Source organism: Pristiophorus japonicus, chromosome 6 (genome assembly GCF_044704955.1).
Source record: "Pristiophorus japonicus isolate sPriJap1 chromosome 6, sPriJap1.hap1, whole genome shotgun sequence".
In the NCBI taxonomy this organism is placed as follows: domain Eukaryota; kingdom Metazoa; phylum Chordata; class Chondrichthyes; family Pristiophoridae; genus Pristiophorus; species Pristiophorus japonicus.
In genome coordinates, this window is record NC_091982.1 from 259536906 (window position 1) to 259550434 (window position 13529).

Below are 13529 nucleotides of genomic sequence, written 5' to 3' on the forward strand. Positions count from 1 at the left end.
GGGCCAGTTGAGCTGAAACTACCATCTAACTGTAAGGTGCCAATTTAAAACAAATTCAACTATTGTATCAAATTGCTTCTTCATTTTGCGTACAACGCAGGAATGAAGGGAATGTCATTGTGGCCAAGTTTATGTGGACTCTGTTTTTGGACTTGCGACCACTGTTGAGACCAGGAAACGGATGCATTTATTAGGAGCACTTTGACACCGCCTTCAGCTTGTGGGGAGTTGTGAGATGTGTGTGAAAAGTGGGAGGAACACGAGGTGTCCGCTGGCAATGGTCATCCATGTGAAGGAAGGTTTAGTTGCCTCTCTGTGGCATTAGCTGTGTAAACCTACAGGACTCTGTAAGTAGAATGAGCCTGTTATTAACCATTAGGAGCAATAGTCCTCGAGTTCCATTTGTATTATCCCAGTTAACTTCCTGGAAAGTTGAAAGGTCTGCAATTATTCATTACCCCTGTCAGCACATGTGAGCAGTCACATCTATTAATAGAGCAGGCCACCTGACCTATTCCAAATGTGTAAATTATATACCATATAAATCTTGTCTATTTAATACTGGGTGTGGGGAGAGTTTAATAAAAAATCTGTCTTGGGATGTGGGCATTGCTGGCAAGACCAGCATTTATTGCCCATCCTTGATACAATTGAGTGGCTTACTAGGCCACTTCTGAGGGCAAGTAAGAGTCATACACATTGATCTGGGACTGGAGTTGAATTTGGCTAGACCGGGTAAGGATGGCCGGTTTCATTCCCTAAAGGAAGGACATTCGTGAACCAGTTGGGTTTTTACGACAATCCAACAGTTGTCGCTTTTACTAATACCAGTGTTTTATTTCCAGGTTTTTTAAACTGAATTCAAATTCTCAAACTGCCACGGTGGGATTTGAACTCTCATTCTCTGGATTATTTGTCCAGGCCTCTGTATTACTAGTCCAGTAACATAAGCACTACAGCACCGTGCCCATCTTTTCATGAATCCTTTGAGTACCAAGAGAACCTTTCCATTTTCAGGGTAATGCTGCATTATACAGTACCTGGAGAGATTTTTCTCTGTACCTTTTTTGCACCAGTTCTTACCTTGCAACGCTCAGTGCAACACCATCTATCGGCTACACAAAACAAAGAAAATTAGAGTTTTGACAAGTGAGGAGGAGGAGGGGAAACTTAAGCACAGTGAATTCTGAACAATTTGGCCAGGAACTCAAAGATGCTATTGACTGTGTATTAATCAGCTCAGCAGCCCCACCACAGTTATTGATCTCATTTCGCACAGATTGTATCCCCTCAACCCTCTAGCCTTATCGCTAGATCTAGGTTCCACTCTATCAAGAGAGGTCTCTCACCCATAAACCTTAGTGTATACAGCGCAATCAAGATGTGCAGAACTATGCAAGATCCTACATCTATATATCTTCAAGTGAAGTAGTGTGTTACATAACCTATTACAGACCCTAAATTGATTGTATTAGTAACAGTAGGTGGAGATAAGAGTTAATTGTGGGAGTAATGGTGGTAACGTTGAGGTGGAGAGAGTGTAGGTCTCTCCAGAGGAAAATGAACTGAAGGAGTTACATCAAAAGCAGAGGTCTCATTGTGGTCCACTTAAAACCTGCTATTTCTTTATCGATAAAGCGGGGTGGCAAATTGTACAGAGATGAATTCTTCAGACTTCAAGCATCTACAGTATTTTGTCTTGGTAAGAGAATAATTCTTGTTTTGTTGCATCCTCTGAATGAAGTGAACCGTTTTGTTTATGCTCGATTCTGTTGGCATAAGTTGATTTTTGCATTTCTGTGCTTTCCCCTCTGTGTTCAATGCTGAATTATATATTTCAGTTTAGGCATCAACACCCCTCTGGATAGGGCAATCCAAAAGGTCTGGAAAAAGTCTACAGCTTTAAAAAGTGTTCCAAGTAGACGATAGAATGTCTGGAGAAATAACAGAATTTGTGTTGTGAGCATTAAATAGAAGTTCAGCTCCCTCCATCTTATTAAAACTGCCTTCCCATAGTGGCACAGATAAGGAGAGAAGGTTTTTTCTTATCTTATATAGAGCCTGCTGTCAGACAAAGTAATAAAACCAAATGCACACCTTTCTAGCAATGAGACACCCACTTCAAAAATTCTATTGCTCTTAATTTCAGCAACTGCTCAGGGATCCCTGGTTGCAAGGAGCCACCTGGTGGTGAAATGCACAAACCTCACTCATTTCCACCGTAACAACAGAAATCTGTAAAAGGGGCACATTGGTGGAGTTCCAGTTAAAGCAAAACTAGTCAAATTAGGCCGCTCCACTTAAAACGTATGCCACACCAAAGCCCCTCTCCCCTCCTCCATGGCACAGGTCTGTGCCGTGGTGGGCAATAAATTGGCTGCAGTGCCAACTTGATGATGTACTTTTTGTTGTTTTTCAATTTTAATTCAAAGTTTACAAATTTGTTCAGGGCACGGGGTTCGGTAGTGGGGGAGGGGGGATTGATGGTGGAGGGGGTGAGGAGGGGGTTGGTGGTGGAGGGGGTTGGTGGAGGGGGTGAGGGAGGGGTTGGTGGTGGAGGGGGTGAGGAGGGGGTTGGTGGTGGAGGGGGGTTGGTGGAGGGGGTGAGGGAGGGGATTGGTGGAGGTGGTGAGGGGGGTTGGTGGAGGGGGTGAGGGGGGGGTTGGTGGAGGGGGAGGTTGGTGGAGGGGGTGAGGGGGGGGTTGGTGGAGGGGGTGAGGAGGGGGTGAGGGGGGGGTTGGTGGAGGGGGTGAGGGGGGGTTGGTGGAGTGGGTGAGGGGGGGGGTTGGTGGAGTGGGTGAGGGGGGGGTTGGTGGAGTGGGTGAGGGGGGGGTTGGTGGAGTGGGTGAGGGGGGGGGTTGGTGGAGTGGGTGAGGGAGGGGGTTGGTGGAGTGGGTGAGGGGGGGGGGTTGATGGAGGGGGAGTTGGTGGGGGGGGGTTGATGGAGGGGGAGTTGGTGGAGTGGGTGAGGAGGGGGAGTTGGTGGAGTGGGTGAGGAGGGGGGGGTTGGTGGAGTGGGTGAGGAGGGGGGGGTTGGTGGAGTGGGTGAGGAGGGGGGGGTTGGTGGAGTGGGTGAGGAGGGGGAGTGGGTGAGGAGGGGGGGTTGGTGGAGTGGGTGAGGGGGGGGGTTGGTGGAGTGGGTGAGGGAGGGGGTTGGTGGAGTGGGTGAGGGGGGGGGGGTTGATGGAGGGGGAGTTGGTGGGGGGGGTTGATGGAGGGGGAGTTGGTGGAGTGGGTGAGGAGGGGGAGTTGGTGGAGTGGGTGAGGAGGGGGGAGTTGGTGGAGTGGGTGAGGAGGGGGGGGTTGGTGGAGTGGGTGGGAGGGGGGGGTTGGTGGAGTGGGTGAGGAGGGGGGGTTGGTGGAGTGGGTGAGGAGGGGGAGTGGGTGAGGAGGGGGGGGTTGGTGGAGTGGGTGAGGGGGGGTTGGAGGAGGGGGTGGGGGGGGTTGATGGGGAGGGGGTGAGGGGGGGTTGGTGGAGGGGGTTTGGGGTGGGGGGGGTTGGAGGAGGGGGTTGATGGTGGATGGGGTGGGGGGGGGGGTTGGTGGAGCGGGTGAGGAGGGGGTTGATGGTGAGGGAGGGGTTGATGGTGGAGGGGGTGGAGGGGGGGTTGATGGTGGAGGGGGTGGAGGAGGGTGGTGGGGTGGGGGGGTGGAGGAGGGGGTTGGTGGGGTGGTGAGGAGGGGTTGAGGGGGGGGGTTGGGGGGGATTGGTGGGGGGGGGTGAGGAGGGGGATTGGTGGGGGGGGTGGGAGGGGGGAATGGTGGGGGGGGTGAGGAGGGGGGATTGGTGGGGGGGTGAGGAGGGGGGATTGGTGGGGGGGGTGAGGAGGGGGGATTGGTGGGGGGGGTGAGGAGGGGGGATTGGTGGAGGGGTGAGGGGGGATTGGTGGAGGGGTGAGGGGGGGATTGGTGGAGGGGGTGAGGGGGATTGGTGGAGGGGGTGAGGAGGGGGTTGGTGGTGGAGTGAGTGAGGGGGGGGTTGGTGGTGGAGGGGGGTTGGTGGAGGGGGTGAGGGAGGGGGTTGGTGGAGGTGGTGAGGAGGGGGGGTTGGTGGAGGGGTGAGGAGGAGGGGGTTGGTGGAGGGAGTTGGTGAGGTTGGTGGAGGGGGTGAGGGGGGGGTTGGTGGAGGGGGTGAGGAGGGGGGTTGGTGGAGGGGGTGGGAGGGGGGGTTGGTGGAGGGGGTGAGCAGGGGGGTTGGTGGAGGGGGTGAGGGGGGGTTGATGGTGGAGGGGTGAGGGGTGGGTTGATGGTGGAGGGGTGAGGGGGGGGTTGATGGTGGGGGGGGTGAGGGGGGGGTTGATGGTGAGGGGGGGTTGATGGTGGGGGGGTGAGGGGGGGGTTGCTGGGGGGGGTGAGGGGGGTTGGTGGAGGGGGGGGTTGATGGTGGAGGGGGTGAGGGAGGGTGTGATGGTGGAGGGGGTGGGGAGGGGTTGATGGTGGAGAGGGGTGAGGGAGGGGTTGCTGAGGGGTTGAAGGTGGAGGGGGTGAGGGAGGGGCTGATGGTGGAGGGGTGAGGGAGGGTTGATGGTGGAGGGGGTGAGGGAGGGGTTGATGGTGGAGGGGGTGAGGGAGGGGTTGATGGTGGAGGGGGTGAGGGAGGGGTTGATGGTGGAGGGGGGTGAGGGAGGGGTTGATGGTGGAGGGGGTGGAGGGAGGGGTTGATGGTGGAGGGGGTGAGGGAGGGGTGCTGGTGGAGGGGGTGAGGGAGGGGTTGATGGTGGAGGGGGAGGGAGGGGTTGATGGTGGAGGGGATGAGGGGGGGTTTGATGTGGAGGGGTGAGGGAGGGTTGATGAGTGAGGGGGGTTGATGGTGGAGGGGGTGAGGGAGGGGTGATGGTGGAGGGGGTGAGGGAGGGTTGATGGTGGAGGGGGTGAGGGAGGGGATGATGGTGGAGGGGGTGAGGGAGGGGTTGATGGTGGATGGGGGAGAGGGAGGGGTTGATGGGTGGAGGGGGTGAGGGAGGGGTTGATGGTGGAGGGGTGAGGGAGGGGTGATGTGGAGGGGAGAGGGAGGTTGATGGTGGAGGTGAGGGAGGGGTTGATGGTGGGAGGGGGTGAGGGAGGGGTTGATGGTGGAGGGGGTGAGGGAGGGGTTGATGGTGAGGGAGGGGTTGATGGTGGAGGGGGAGGGATGGGTTGATGGTGGGTGAGGGAGGAGGGATGATGGTGGAGGGGGTGAGGGAGGGGTTGATGTGGAGGGGGTGAGGGAGGGGTTGATGGTGGAGGGGTGATGGAGGGGTTGATGTGGAACAGTGATCTTTGTATCTTGGTTTAGCATTTGGTGGATGGGGTGAGGAGGTTATGTGGAGGGGATGAGGGAGGGTTGATGGTGGAGGGGGTGAGGGAGGGGTTGATGGTGGAGAGGGGTGAGGGAGGGTTGATGGTGGAGGGGGTGAGGGAGGGGTGATGGTGGGAGGGGGTGAGGAGGGTAGTGGAGGGAGTGAGGGAGGTGTTGATGGTGGAGGTGTGAGGAGGGGTTGATGGTGGAGGGGGTGAGGGACGGGTTGATGGTGGAGGGAGTGAGGGAGGGGTTGATGGTGGAGGGGGTGGGGAGGGGTTGATGGTGGAGGGGTGAGGGAGGGGTGATGGTGGAGGGGGTGAGGGGGATGATATGAGAGATAGACACATCACACCTGAAGACAACAGGATCATCACACTTGATGCCGTTTCTGCCCATGTATTTATTGTTAAACCCAAGTAAGATATTAAATGTGCAGTTAGCATATCCTTGTTGAATATAATATAGGTCCAGAGAATACCTCCGCAGGTTGGGCTATGAAAGAGCATACCAAAGCATGAGCTGCTCCAAGTGTGCGATGATTTCGAGGTGTGCGACTGGGTGAAGTCATCAAAACCCAGGTCACCATTTGCAGCGCGGGCAGGAACATCAGCGAGGCCCAGGTACAGCGGAGGAGTGGGAATGTCGAGGCGGTGGAGTGATGAGAGATTGTGGCTGAGATTCGGCAAGTGAGCGTGGCGGAGGTTTGGCGACTGTTTGATGCGGAGGAGCGGCGAGAGATCGTGGCGGGGGTTGCGGTGAATGTTTTTGGCGGAGGAGCTGTGAGAGATCGTAGCGGAAGGGCGGCAAATGATGATACGGGTCGCAGAAGAGCCGAGGGCCCAGGGGCAGCACGGGCCAGCCCACACTGCGATATGTGTGTGCACTAGGCCCATGCAGCAGAGCAGGTCTACCAGTCATCATGGTTAACCCTTGCCACTGGATAAAGGCCTAGCTCTGTCGAGCCCGTGTGTGGCTGATGTGCAACGGTCACCACATGTTAAAAAAATCCACACACAGGCATCTTCCACCCTCTCAACTGGAGTTCAGGACTGGAACATCGGGTCCTTCATTGAAACATCTGTGAACTCTCGTGGAAGCAAATCATCCTCATTCGAGGGACCGCCTATGATGATGTTGAATATAATCCTTTCAGTTACATCAGTGTGACTTATTGCTGGATGGGTTAGTAATTGCAGATTGATGCAGTGTAGATGGATGTCTTAACCTTGCTGGTAAAATGTTCAGATATCCAAGGTTTTAGTGGATTTCTTCAGACCTGTGCTTTAGGTGTGAAAATGTTTCTTTTTTTACTTACATTTATTTTCAGTTATTTATCTTATAATATGCTTGATACAAGCAGCTCTCTTTTACGCAGAAAACTATAAAATGCATAAAATAAGTTTTATTGTGAAGCCTGTTCCATCGGTGGAAATAATGAGCTACAAAACAGGTTCATCAGCACCTGACAAAATAAAAGTCAGGTTGATATTTTGGGTTGGGGTCCTTCATCATAACTGGAAATGAGCTGGTGGATAGGTTATAAATGCTTCCAAACCTGTGGTTTATAAAATCTATGGGGTGGGGGTGATGGGTGATCGATGATGTACATTTGCCCATGGCTGACCTTGCTGAAGTTCATGAGGTCAGGGGGCGTGGCCACGAATAGCAGACCTTTGATGGCTTGGGGTATATCTGGAGCACTCCCCCGCCAAAGAGGCTAGAAATAACGGCCAAAGCTTACCGGCAAGTGGGGTGGAGGTGCTCCTGGTCCCTCCCCCGCTCCCCCCCCTGCTCCCCCCTGTTAACAGCATATGCCTGATAAGGCCAGGTATATCCACACTGGGTCTCGATTGAAGGCCAGGGCACAAGAATTTCCAACTAAGGGAATCCCAAACTTTATCCCACACCACCTTCCCCATTAAGTTGATGGTCTTGTAGGACCAGGCAGATGGGTCAGTCCCCACAAATCTCTCCAGGAAACGGCAGTCCAAGGCCAGTATCTGACACATCCGGGTTGCCGTGGAGCTTGTGGCTGTTCCAGCTGATTCCTGCCGAAGTTGCGGTGGGAGTATGTTGGAATGAATGCACACTTTGAGCCCCCGAATGTTCAGATAACAGGCTACCAGAAACACTAGCATCCAGGAGTAGCTTCAAACCTTTGTAAAGAATGAAGCTGAACATCACCATTGCATATCTATAATATGTTAAAAGTCTTGTCTGTATCATGCACTTCAAATAAGCATCACGTTTACGTCCCGTGATATTTCGGATGCATCGAAATGCACAACATGAAAACAGGTTATTTGTCCTAAGCAGTCTGTGTCCATGTTCACCCTTATTGTTCTAATCACATTTACCCACCCTGTTCCCATATGCCTTCAACTTATTATCCTACATCCACCTATTCAATCTAATCTTCAATGTTGACAGTTTCTGCCTCAACCCCTGACCCTGGAAGTGAATTCCACAGCCTCACAACGCTCTGTGTGAAGAAGTTTCCCCTGCCCTCTGTTCTACATCTCTTCCATCTAATCGTGTATCTATGAACCCTCGTACTTTACCCCTGCACTACCGGAAACAGTCTGCTTCTATTTACCCTGTTCCATCCTTTCAGAATTTTAAACACCTTAGTGCATCTGCTGACTTTCCAGAAGCAATGCCCTGGGAGGCTATATTATATTATGAGAAACATATTTTATATACAAAGAAAGTCTCAATACATAACGGCGATAAGATTGATTTATGTGAGCTGTGTGGAGGTGCTGCTGATCGATATTAACTCGTGAAACACACCCCCAGCGTGGCTCTGTACCTTGTAAGTGTCTTCACTTTGATCCTAAAATATAATGCATTTGAAATGTTTAGATATATCTGTTTGTTGTTTTGGTTGTTGGGTGAAGCATTATGGGGTAGATTTTCAACAGGCTGCCCAAGCGTAAGTCTGACATTGTAGATCGTCTGCCCAAGAAAGAAACCACCTGATTTTAATTTCCATTGATATCACAGGCGCCAAGTTGAAGATCTGCCCCCAGGTACTTGAAAGGCTGGGTAAAAGGCAGTGTGTGACAGAGTGGAGTGACAGCAGATGAGTGTCCCTGCCATATTTGACCGAAGCACCCTCCAGCCTGTCGCACACTAGGGCCAATTATTTTATTCATACTGAGTGCAACCTGTGTTTTTTTTTGTTGTTCAGATTTTTTACAGAATTATACGAGACATTAGCCCTGGGGAGGAGCTCTTAGTGTTGATGAAGAGTGGAGGCTACTCACAGGAAACGATGGCACCAGCGATACATGGTGGGTAACTGTGTCACTGCCTTGAAAATCTCCGACTGCTGCGCTCTGCGTGTTGTAACGCACCTCCAAGTTGGTCAAAAGCACATGTCCTGGCCAGGTTACACACAAACACATTCAATGTTTTGCACCCAATCCTGTTCAGCGAGGCTGTTCATTGATGTGAATTATCATTGCGCTGTTGCAAAACACAGCGCCGTTGTTTACAAATGTTTACAACCTGTTTTTATTTCATTGATTTGAGAACATGTCAAAAGTAACTAGTTTGTCTGAACGCAGCAACATTGAGATGCCAGCAAGTTTGGATGGTTTGACTCCCAATATGATGTCCTCCTGTTTCCACATTGCAATGACCATATAATACGTTTTATTAATGCATTATCTGTTCCATAAGTGATCATCTTCAGCTCTTCGATAATGTTCTGATTCTCTAGAGTAGCTCGGGCCAGACCGAGATTATTTTTTAATAAAAATTAAACACTTCCCATTAACTTCCATTTTTTTTTTTAATGGGATTTAAGTGAATTGTTAGTGTTAATCTCAAGTTTTTCTGCTTTTTTTAAAATAGTTAAGTGTTTTTCTTCTCTTGGTGCCAAATACTGGTTAAAAAGTATTTTGAGAGAAGAGTCCTGCTTTTTGGAATCCGAACGTCCCCATTGAGCTACAGTGAAGAGATTCTATTTCAGTAGGCTGGAACAGTCTGTATTGATGACAGCAAGAGGAGGTGCTGTCACACTCACTGCAGTTGGAGTTGGGATAAATTTACTTGTCCACTCTGACTCCGACACAAAGTTCACGGTGTCCGAAGGGGTGAAACTCTCCAGCCCTTGACTCCACTGTGGTGAAACGCCTCGTCCCTGAGTAGCGTGATCCCGGTTGTGTGGAAACAGTCCGATGCTCACGCCAGTTGTGGCTGCTTTCCTCTTTGTTCTCCCAGCAGCCGGGACTGTGTGTCCCTTTTTGATGTTGCATGCGGTTGGATTAAAATATTAATCTTGTGCCTGAAGTTGCATTTTAAATACGCCGTACACCAGTGATGAAAACAGAAGATTAATTATCAAGCATTTGGCAGTTTGCATGCATTGCTGATACAATACACTCAGTTGGTCTATTCTCTTCTTCATAAGAAACATTCTTGGAGATATTAAAGGCCATGATCCATTGATCCTGGCAGTGACTGCTTGTTTTGTAAGTAGCTGTGTGTAATAAATTGACTTCCTTCCCATTGTTACCATATGAAGTCACCGTTTTCTTATTCGATGTGCTTTTTTTGAAGTGGGTCAAACTAATTTCTCATTGTGTAAGAAAATGTCTTTGGAACTGCACTTTGAAAGAAAAGCAATTTTGACCATGAAAGAACCAAAAAAAAAATCTGTGCAATAAAAGACACTTATTATAACCGTGTACAGAAGACTGAAACCCCAAATCTGTTTATAATCATGTCTTGGCAAACAAAATATCAGCGATTTATTACAAAAAGGCAAGGGCTGGGTGGCACACAGTTTGCTAGGACATTACTCTGAATAATTGGCTCTCTTCTCAAGGGAGCTGCTTGAATCTGAACCAGGGAAAGCCAATGAAGGTCCTTGATGTCTGATGGAATCCAAGAGTCAAACAGGAATTTAGTTCTGGCATCAGGCATACGTCCAAAACATAAAGTTCCCACATCCAGTGCAGAATTCCACACTGCCGGGCACCGGGATTGGCCAACAGAATCGCCAATGCTCCTTGGGCTTCCAAGTTTTAAGGATGGAACTTGCAGATGTTAGAGGAATGATCTGAATTGGGGTTCATGCCAACTCTAATTAAAGTGTTCTGGGGAGAAGGTGAAGGAATTGTCAAGAGGATCTAGCTCACATAGTATGTGATAAATTTACATGCAATTCATGGTTGGAGAGCATTGGGTTGTAGAGCGGAGACACAGTTAGCCTTCAATAATATCACTGTCCTCTGGGGCATTTTAATGCACTTACCAGTCCTCTGGGACACTTTGATATGGTTACTATCCCTCTGGGGCACTTTCATCTGATTACCAGCCCTGTAGAGCATTTCAGTATTTATTCATGGACTGTACATGTCTACCTTATGGCTGTGTTTTGCTGCTGGCCATTTTGATTAAATTATGTTCAAACTATATGAAGGCACCAACTTGAAATATGTCAACATAGCCACTCGATATATGCCAACAATCCCACCCCAAATGTCAGCCAGCATGTAGGAAAAATACCTTGGTTCATTTTATATTGGCCCTGTTGTTGGAATATTTTTTTTTTTTAAATTTCAAAGTAAAAACACAACACAACTCGCCATTTGTCGTTGATGACTTTGGGGTGCGAATGTGAAATGTCGAAAGGTGGCTTTCAATAATAACCTGAACTCTAATTGGATCTTGAGGTGTGGGAAGGTTATGTGGACCATGGACTGTGTGATTCTGCTAACCATTATTTGTAGGCCATCTTTAATTGATTATTGACTAACGGCCATATAAAATCTGCATCATGTGGCATCATTAATTGAGAGGAGTGGTTGGTTCTACTGCGAGTGAAATGGACTTTTACCACATCTAGTATTGATAATGATTAATTGGAGTTATTAAGTCTTAAAGTTCAGTTGAATCACGGTTCAAGTTTATGAAGTGGCGTTTCAATGTTACAGAGGAGCGAGAGTATCGGTGTGATGAGTGCAATAAGCTCTTTGAATGCAAGGCAGAGCTGCTGGACCATCAGAAGTTTACCTGCAACAATTCCCCCACTGCATTCTCTATGGTAGACGAAGACTTCAAACGGAAGCTGAACGGTGAAGACGAACTTCACGAGTGTAAAGAGTGCGATGGAGTATACCCAGATACTCAAAGGTGAGTGCAGCAATTCAAACTAATCTTGTGAGTTTCTTTGGCATACTAATTCAACGTACTGTACCACCAGACACCAAGGAACAATCGGGAAAATGTTATTTGCTGAGGTTCAGCCCCTGCAGCTCAATTCTGTCCCCTGGGTGACGTCAACAAATGTTGTCTCCTCTCAATAATGTTTGACAAAAGGGCCACGCAATTCTATTTTGTTGTAAGAGAACTGCTTGTAAAATGTTCAAGAAAAGAAATGTTTGCAATTTTCACTTTTTAAAACAGGTGCTGTACCTTTGAAATGTTCCATATGTAGAGGGCATATGTGTCCAATAAGAACATAAGAACATAAGAATTAGGAACAGGAGTAGGCCATCTAGCCCCTCGAGCCTGCTCCGCCATTCAACAAGATCATGGCTGATCTGGCCGTGGACTCAGCTCCACTTACCCGCCCGCTCCCCGTAACCCTTAATTCCCTTATTGGTTAAAAATCTATCTATCTGTGACTTGAATACATTCAATGAGCTAGCCTCACTGCTTCCTTGGGCAGAGAATTCCACAGATTCACAACCCTCTGGGAGAAGAAATTCCTTCTCAACTCAGTTTTAAATTGGCTCCCCCGTTTTTTAAGGCTGTGCCCCCTAGTTCTAGTCTCCCCGACCAGTGGAAACAACCTCTCTGCCTCTATCTTGTCTATCCCTTTCATTATTTTAAATGTTTCTATAAGATCACCCCTCATCCTTCTGAACTCCAACGAGTAAAGACCCAGTCTACTCAATCTATCATCATAAGGCAACCCCCTCATCTCCGGAATCAGCCTAGTGAATCGTCTCTGTACCCCCTCCAAAGCTAGTATATCCTTCCTTAAGTAAGGTGACCAAAACTGCACGCAGTACTCCAGGTGCAGCCTCAGCAATACCCTATACAGTTGCAGAAGGACCTCCCTGCTTTTGTACTCCATCCCTCTCGCAATGATGGCCAACATTCCATTCTCCTTCCTAATTACCTGCTACACCTGCAAACTAACTTTTTGGGATTCATGCACAAGGACCCCAGGTCCCTCTGCACCGCAGCACATTGTAATTTCTTCCCATTCAAATAATATTCCCTTTTACTGTTTTTTTCCCAAGGTGGATGACCTCGCACTTTCCGACATTGTATTCCATCTGCCAAATCTTAGCCCATTCGCTTAACCTATCTAAATCTCTTTGCAGCCTCTCTGTGTCCTCTACACAACCTGCTTTCCCACTAATCTTTGTGTCATCTGCAAATTTTGTTACACTACACTCTGTCCCCTCTTCCAGGTCATCTATGTATATTGTAAACAGTTGTGGTCCCAGCACCGATCCCTGTGGCACACCACTAACCACCGATTTCCAACCCGAAAAGGACCCATTTATCCCGACTCTCTGCTTTCTGTTCGCCAGCCAATTCTCTATCCATGCTAATACATTTCCTCTGACTCCGTGTACCTTTATCTTCTGCAGTAACCTTTTGTGTGGCACCTTATCGAATGCCTTTTGGAAATCTAAATACACCACATCCATCGGTACACCTCTATCCACAATGCTCGTTATATCCTCAAAGAATTCCAGTAGATTAGTTAAACATGATTTCCCCTTCATGAATCCATGTTCCGTCTGCTTGATTGCACTATTCCTATCCAGATGTCCTGCTATTTCTTCCTTAATGATAGTTTCAAGCATTTTCCCCATTACAGATGTTAAACTAACTGGCCTATAGTTACCTGCCTTTTGTCTACCCCATTTTTTAAACAGAGGAGCTACATTAGCTGCTTTACAATCCGCTGGTACCTCACCAGCGTCCAGAGAATTTTGGTAGATTATAACGAATGCATCTGCTATAACCTCCGCCATCTCTTTTAATACCCTGGGATGCATTTCATCAGGACCAGGGGACTTGTCTACCTTGAGTCCCATTAGCCTGTCCAGCACTACCCCCCTAGTGATAGTGATTATCTCAAGGTCTTCCCTTCCCACATTCCAATGACCAGGATGAAGGTGCAATAGGACAACAGCAACAACAACTTGTATTTATATAGTGCCTTTAACGTAGTAAAATGAGCCAAGGTGCTTCAGAGGAGTGTTATAAG

The 13529-nt window shown here is 48.9% G+C and overlaps 1 protein-coding gene across 3 annotated transcripts in view; it reads left to right on the plus strand.

The window, feature by feature from the left end:
- Nucleotides 1-13529, plus strand: part of mecom (MDS1 and EVI1 complex locus) — a 462101-nt gene that overhangs the window by 374142 nt on the left and 74430 nt on the right. For all 3 annotated transcript variants that reach the window (XM_070882495.1, XM_070882492.1, XM_070882493.1), the window contains exons 3-4: nt 8475-8577; nt 11230-11428. In XM_070882495.1, the coding sequence (XP_070738596.1) occupies nt 8529-8577; nt 11230-11428 (248 nt within the window). In that variant the 5' untranslated portion in view covers nt 8475-8528. The remainder of the gene's footprint in view (nt 1-8474; nt 8578-11229; nt 11429-13529) is intronic.